The sequence below is a fragment of the Corvus brachyrhynchos genome, unplaced genomic scaffold (genome assembly GCF_000691975.1).
Source record: "Corvus brachyrhynchos isolate BGI_N302 unplaced genomic scaffold, ASM69197v1 scaffold283, whole genome shotgun sequence".
Classification (NCBI taxonomy): Eukaryota; Metazoa; Chordata; class Aves; order Passeriformes; family Corvidae; genus Corvus; species Corvus brachyrhynchos.
Genome location: NW_008237409.1, coordinates 1541087 through 1548583, shown reverse-complemented (window position 1 = coordinate 1548583; position 7497 = coordinate 1541087). Strand labels below are relative to the sequence as shown.

The window sequence follows — 7497 nt, the reverse complement described above, 5'->3', positions numbered from 1 at the left end:
CATTTTGCCATGCTCTGCCAGCTGGAATGACTGCACTTAGAGCAGATTTTGTTGCTTTGGTTATGAGCAGGAGGTTTTTTTGCCCCCCTCAGCCTCAAACAAACACTCCAAGTGAGGCATTAACATTTCCAAACACACATTAAGAGCACTCAGCGATTGATTGTCGCTCGATTGCCCGAACAAAGCTAACCCTGTAATTTGGCACTGGATGTCTTGCACATGAATGAAAGCAGGGAGGGAGGATGGTGGGATGTGTTCTCTGGGCTGGACTGCTCTGTGTCCTGGATAAGGTGGGGATGAAGGAGGGCAATAACCACAGTGAAATTATTTCCTTTGTTGAGCTTTTCTGAAATCTTTATGTATTTATGTGGCTTGCATATGTAGCAAGAGGCCAAAGTGCATCTGAATTGGAGTTTTCCTCTTTTAACCTGCAAGCATGAAGTGAGTGAAGGCATTGCAGCTTTGCAGAGTCCTCCACATGAAGGGCTGTACTTCTCAGAGACTCTCCTGCATCCTTGGGGGGCTTGGCTGAGTTTGTGTTCTGCTTCACGCAGGAACCTTTCCCCCTTGCAGAAAATTATTTGTGTGGCTCTCCTGCACTTCTCAAAGCCCCACAGCCAGACTCTTCCATGACTTCTGTTCCCACCCAGCTCCCCTGTGCAGTGCCCTGTTGTTACAGGGCATGAGGAGCTTCCCAGGGCTCCTTGCTGCAGCTGCTCCTTCCAGACTGGAATTCAGTTCAGTTCAGACACCCCTGCCCTGTTTTTTTTTCCCCCCCACAGCTACCGTTGCTAAAGTGATTGACAGATTTGAGGATGAAACCACGGATGACATTTTGCCTGTTGGCAATATCAGGAAAAGAGCTTCAGCCTCTCTCCTGGAAGCTGATAAGAGGTACAGTGGAAAAGCCACATCTCGGAAAGCTTTGCGGGAAGAGCTCTGGGGAGATGCTCTGTCTGAAGAAGGATCTGGTAAGAAATCTCATTTTTTCCCTCTTTTTACTGGGCTACACAAAACGTGATGTCAGCATGGGACTGAGCATGGCAAACCTCAGGGCCCTGTTACAGGGAAAGGAACAGCTGTGATTAGGTTGGACATTAAATAACTCAAAGCTGGGCTGTTGCTGATGAGCACTGCAAGGTGGCACATTTTTCTGCTAAGTAATTAACTTTTTCCTCTCATTTATTAGCTGAAGAAGAATTAGATGACTGGTACAGTGACAGTGAAGGCTCAGAAGAGGAGGACAGCGTTGGCACTAAGGCCAGGGAGAAGCCCAGCAGTGCTGGCAGTGAGCAGGAGGATGACTTGGAGGACGATGAAGAGGAGGATCCGTCTGTCAAGGCCAAGGCACCAAAGTTCAGCTTCCAGAGTATCACAGACTTCGAGAAGTTCGCAGAGGGGATGGATGGTGAAGGGAGCAGTGAAGGGGAGGATGAAGGTGCAGATGAAGATGAGGATGATGCTGACATGGAAGAAGGAAGTGAGGAGGAGGACGAGGAATACGGGAGTGAAAACCACGACGACGGAAAGGAAACCAAAGACAGCGAAGAAGATGGGGGAGTGCTGACCTTCTCCAGGGGACAGGAGTCTGAAGAAGTGGAGAAGGGCAAAGCTGTGAGGAACCAGCTAGGTTTGTGCATGTTTGCTGTGTGCTTGCCAGGCCTGTCACCTTGCTGGCAGCGTACAGCCAGCCGTGCTGGGAAGCCCCTCAGCGTGGTAAGGTGCTGTTAGCACCCTGCCTGGGCCTGCTGCTGCAGCCCCTGTGTTTGCAGGTGTTCTGCCACATCTGGTGTCACTGCTTCTGTAACAGCTCATGGTGTGAAGTGTATTTATCCACTGGCTTAACTGAACCAGTGCAGAATATCCTCGTGGGACCAGTGGGCACTGGGACTTCCTGCGCTGGTCCTGCTGTGATGCTGAGATCACTTTGTTTCTTTGCAAAGTGTAACACCCAAAATGCCATTTGTTCCTGCCTGAGCTGTAAAACTATTGAACCTCGGTTTGCAGGCTGTCCTTTGGAACAGGAAAGCAAAGGGGTGGTTTGATTTGTGGGTCACAGAGTTGCAGCTGGGATTTGCTTTGTCCAGAGACAACTTGTGGCACCCATTTTGTGCTGGTCAGTGCATGCAAACACTGCCCTGAGCAGGACTAATGCAGCTCGAAGGAGAGCGCCTGAGCTGGCAGGTCCTTCACAAGGAACAAGTGCTCTGGCTTGCTAACTGGTTCTTTTATTTCCTTTTTGTTGTGCAGCCCTGTGGGATCAGCTGATGGAAGGGAGGATCAAGATGCAGAAGGTGCTCATGACAGCCAACAGGCTGCCCCAGCCAGACACCTACCCCAGGTTCAGGAAGGAGGGGGGACAGGACTTTGACAGCGCTGTGGAGACCTGTAAGAGCCCTTTAATCTTTCTCCTTTGCTCAGACTCTTATAAACAATTGGTTTGGTTGTTGCTGTTCAGTGCAGAGCTGGGATGCTTTGTCCAGAGACACCTTGTACCAATTTTGTGCTGGGCCAGTGAAGGCAAAGGTTTGCCCAAAGCAGGAGTAATGCAGCCCAAAGGAGAGGGTCAGTGCAGTTAAATTGCAGCTTGGAGCTGCTTCACCTGTTTATTCCTGAGAAGCACTGCTGACACTGATCTGATGAGAGCTGTAGTGGATTCTCCAGTACAAAGTAATAACGTGCAGGCTCCAGTTGATAAGTGCAAAATGGGCTGGGCTTCACAGTGGTGTGGCTCTGCTTAATTTTTGTATTTGGACACCTTTTTTCTAGCCTTAAGGTGAATGTACAGGGAGAGAGATGTCTGGGTCATCAGACATGACCCTGAATCTTGGCCCTGCAGCAAGGCTGGGCTGTGATCCCCTGGCTCACCCCTGCCCAGGACATGGCAGCAATCATCTTACCTGCAGTGACAGCAGGTGAGCTACTTGCTGGTTTAACGTTGGCTCTGCTGCTTTAAATGAAGTGATTAAGGACAAAAAGGCAAACTCCCACCAATCCTGTGCTGACCTTTCAGTGGAACACACGTTATTAATGTCCTTAATGAGATGCATTACAAACTGCCCCAGCTCCATGTTTCATTACAGGTCTAAGATGCAATATCATTAAAGACCTTTAACAGAAACAATGGTTGACATTTTGATATTTCCCATAAGCAAAATACACCCAAGAACATGGAGTTTAATGTCCCCAGTGCTGCAGAGGCTAATCCCTCAGCTGTGCAGAGCTCTGAGGGAAACTCCATGGCTGAGAACTGCTCCATGATCCCCTCCTCACCTTCTCCTCATCATCTGGGCAGGGAATTTGTAGGAGTTCACTCTGATACTCCTCATAGCTTGGGTTTGTGTTCTGCAGTTTGTCTGTGAAGACACTGAGAACATAAAGCTGGAGTGACCTGGGCAGTGTTAGCAGAGGAGATGCTCAGGCTGAGATGGGAAATTCTGAATTTAGGAACATTCTGCTACTGCTGCCACATTTGCTGTACGTGCTGTGCTTCAGCCTTGGACAGGATTTGGGATAACCATGACATGGACATTCTTTTGGGCTGGATGATGCTCTCCTTTCAGAGGAGCCTCAGCACTTCTGTCCAAATCCACAAAATAAATCTGGCATGTTTTCATCACCCTCATTGAACAGGAGGAAATGATTTGGTGTTCAAGTTGCACAAAGGAGTTGGTGCCAAAATCCCAGACTCTGGGTGAACCCTGCAGGATGCTGAAGTCAGGAGGCTCCCAGTGCTCTCAGAGCTCCTGAACAAGAGTGTTTCCAGTAATTTTTCCCATGAAATTTCTGCTCTGTGCTCAGAGGAAGGCTGAATTTTTGGAATTGGAAAATGGTCCTTCGTGTATTTTCCTCTTGGGTATCTCCTACTCAGGACAACCCTGTTATGGTGCTGGAATTCCCTAAGGGCTGCAGTATAATTGTGTTAAGGAGTAGACAGCAATTCTCCATCCATTTGCAGTTTTAAAGCCAAACCTGAGTGAAAATGGCAAGGTCATGCTCATTTTCCAGATTTTGAGACTGGAGGTTACAAGTGTTTAATTTACTATTTTTGTAATCTTTTATGATTTTTTTTTTTTTTTGTAATGTTACAACGTGCTTTGGACAACCTTAGATTCCTGAGATCTCAGGTTCTGGTAGATGATTTACTGCAAAATTGCTTATAAATTGAAGTAGAAAATGTTTTGCAGACCTGGCAGCTTTCAGGCTTCACACCCATTTGTCACCCAGCATTTCCCTTTGTGTATAGAACAAGAATTAATTAGGCTGCACTGCAGGAAAAGTTTATGGCCATAATTTATATAGGATGAATTTCTGTTTAAAGAGACAGCATTGCTTTGTTTGTGCTGTCTTACTTTTTATTTCCCTTTTTTTTTTTTTTTGGTTGGTTTGGGTTTTTTTTGGTTTTTTTTTTTTTTTTTTTTTTTTTTTTTTTTTTTTTTTTTTGAATCTTTAATTATATTCCAGATTTCTTCTGTCACCCTTTTTACATACAAATGGGAGACCAAACTGTGGTCATGGAGCTCATGTTTATTCCTGTTTTGCACCCACGGAGAAAGTCTGGATGGTTTTTAGCGCTGAGATCAGAGTGGCTGAGCTGTGAAAGCAGCACAAATGTCCAATGTTTAATGCCCTGCACACACAAACCCTCCCAGCTCACAGTTCCAAGGTGCTACTGCCTGGAGTGGGCTGTTTTCTCCAAGAGAGATTTGTATTCCCCTGCACTGCATCTTCCAGTCTGATCCAGGGCTTGAGATGTTGCCTCTGTTTGGGGTCTTGCACGTTCAATTAATGTTTTTCATAATCAATGCAAGTCAGAATTTGCAATCTGCTCCTGATTTGCACATTAAAGAGACCCATTAATTAAAAATTCCAATCCCTGGCATGTTCCCGCAGGATCCCTGCATTATTTACATAGAAAAGGAGTGCAAGGTGCAAGTTTCTGTGCTGTGTCTGTGCACAGATTGCAGGCCTGCCACTCATATTTTACTGTGTTGGGAGGTTGGAAGAGGATCTCATGAAATTGTCTCCAAAAATTACCTCAAGGGCAAGGAAGAGCCAAAGTAGAGGTGGAATAAACATTGGTGGAGCCACATCCAGTGTCAGGAATTAAACAGTTCCAGGGTGTGGGGCTTGTTCTGTTAAATCTTGATAGAATGACCAAAAACCCACAAATAATTGAGGGACAAGGAGGTAACAAGGGCTTTAAGTAATTAAATCTCTTCATCCTCAAAGGCCCTGGGCTTCTCTGTGCAGGCCTGTAGCTGTGTTGCTTTTTCTTTATAATTCTAGTTAAAAATACTAAACTGGGAACGTTTCAGTGACTAATACCATATGCTTTTCAAAAAGAGCTGGGAATTCCAGCTTTTAAATAGCAGATTGTGTTATTTTCACTTCATAGTTGGTGAGATGAGTTAAAAATGTACAGAAACCCAGGTGAGGAAATTTCTTGCCAGAAAGTGGTGGAAATTGCAGGACTTTAAAGGGACAAGTGGCTGTGTGTGTTTTCACAAGTGTATGCTTTGCTTCTCCAAGAGTTCAGGGTGTCCCTGAAATGTAAACTGCTCACTCAGTGTAAACTTCTGTGGGGCTTTGGGGTTGTTGGTGGGTTTTTTTTTTTTTTTTTTTGTCTTTGACTCCATCTGTCAGTGGATTGAGAGAAAATACCAGAATCCCACATTTCTATTCCTCAGCATAAGCTGCAGATAATTTCAAGAAATGGAGGAAATAGTGGGTTTGGTAAAAGGAGGTATGCAGGGTGTGTGGGGATGGATTTGCTCAGTGGAGGAACAAAAGTGGGGGCAACAAATATTAAGTTATTTACACTTCGGAGAGCTGTGGTGAAGTTTCACCAAGGTTTGTGATCAGTAATAAAATAAACCTGAACAAAGTGTGTTACATACAAATGGGAGACCAAACTGCAGTGAGTAATTTTGGATGAAATCCAGTCTGCTGTAGGTACCAGAGAACCTGTTCCACTTCCTGGGACAGAGGATGTGCCTGGCAAGGCAGCCCCCTCTCCCCCTCACCTGGACACACCTGGGTAGGGAACAGCTCTCTGGTGAAATGTGATTTACTGACACAGGCTTGGAAGTTTGAAGGGAAGCCTGCAGGACTCGGCTGCCAAGAATTCCCTCGTAATTTTGTTATCACCTCCATTCCCAGATCGCTTTTAAAACTCCAATATATCCACACCTCCATCTGGAGATGTTAATGCATTAATACAGAGCGGGGTGAGTGTCACAGGGGAGGGGGAGGAACTGAGGCACAGGCAGATTACACAGTTTCCAGAGGCATAGAGCAGTTACAGGATTAATTGGTGCTAGGCAAGATCGTGGACTTAAATATATTCTTGCTTTGAAGATTTCACTGGGAGCCTGCACAAATGTGTGACAGCAGAACTGGGTTTCAAGCCTCAGTGTAAATTATTGTGATCAGATCTAGCCCACTTAAAACTGGTAGTTCATTTTAATTGAATTGTATTAGTCTGGACACTTTATGAATACAAAAAGCATTGGCCCTGTCAATTCATGCAGGGCTGAATGTGATTTAAATGGATGTGGATGCAGGTGTCCCCAAATTTCACCTCTCCTCTCTGATCTCATGGGGAATCTGTTCAACTCTTTTTGGGACTGAGCCAAAGCCTGTTGACATTAATGAAGACTCTTCTCTCAGCTGAAAGAAATGAATGAATCAGACCCTTCTTTCTAAATTTCGTGCCTTTTAGCTTGTGCTGTTCAGTACTTTTGAGTAGAATTGTTGTCTCCTCGTGTATGGGTGTGGTAAAATGATTTAATAGGTGATGTCCGTAGTCATGTGTGTTGTTCAGTGGTGATGTCTGGGGTTTATTTGAAATCAGCCTTAAATTTCAGTGCAGGAAATGCTGGGACAGCCCCTGGTTGGTGACCTGATCCACCTGAATTCCAGCCCGTGGGATTACGCCACACTCAGACAGCTTTGCCTACACCCGAGTTTCTCAAGATTAATAGCTAATTAAACTGAATTTAGCTAAATATTTGTGCATGTTAGTCTGTGTACTGCACAAACAAGATGCAGGGAAACAAAGGCTTTAAAAGTGTCCAGACAAGCGTGTGCAAATGTCAGCTAACTCAGATTAATTGGCAGTTGGGTACCTTGAGATGGAAACTCGGGGCTTGTAATGATAAATATAATTAATGGCCTGGTATTATGTGGGGAGGTCAGTCTGGATGGGCTAATGTTCCCTTCTGGCCTTAATATCCAGATATAACTATGAAATTTCACATTTCCCCTTCTTTTCTCCTCCTTGCCCACGTGCTTGGGGACTCCAGGCTGGCAGAGGCAGCAATGTGTGTTGTCAGCTTCTTTGCATTTACAGTAATGTAAAACATCAGTTTTTATAAATCTCATTTTTCCAGCCCCATCCCCTCCCTGGTTTGGGCTGATATCAAAAGATGATGGTTGAGGCGAATCAGCAGAGCATGAACTTCATGGAAGTGCTTCTCTTTCTCTCCTCCTTAG

At 45.3% G+C, this 7497-nt stretch overlaps 1 protein-coding gene across 1 annotated transcript in view; it reads left to right on the top strand.

Annotated features, from left to right (window-relative positions):
* Positions 1-332: 332 nt before the first annotated feature.
* AATF (apoptosis antagonizing transcription factor) overlaps positions 333-7497 on the top strand; it is a 36578-nt gene continuing 29413 nt past the window's right edge. The window contains exons 1-3 of the mRNA XM_017730931.1: positions 333-971; positions 1190-1630; positions 2251-2388. Coding sequence (XP_017586420.1) covers positions 683-971; positions 1190-1630; positions 2251-2388 — 868 coding nt within the window. The 5' untranslated portion in view covers positions 333-682. The remainder of the gene's footprint in view (positions 972-1189; positions 1631-2250; positions 2389-7497) is intronic.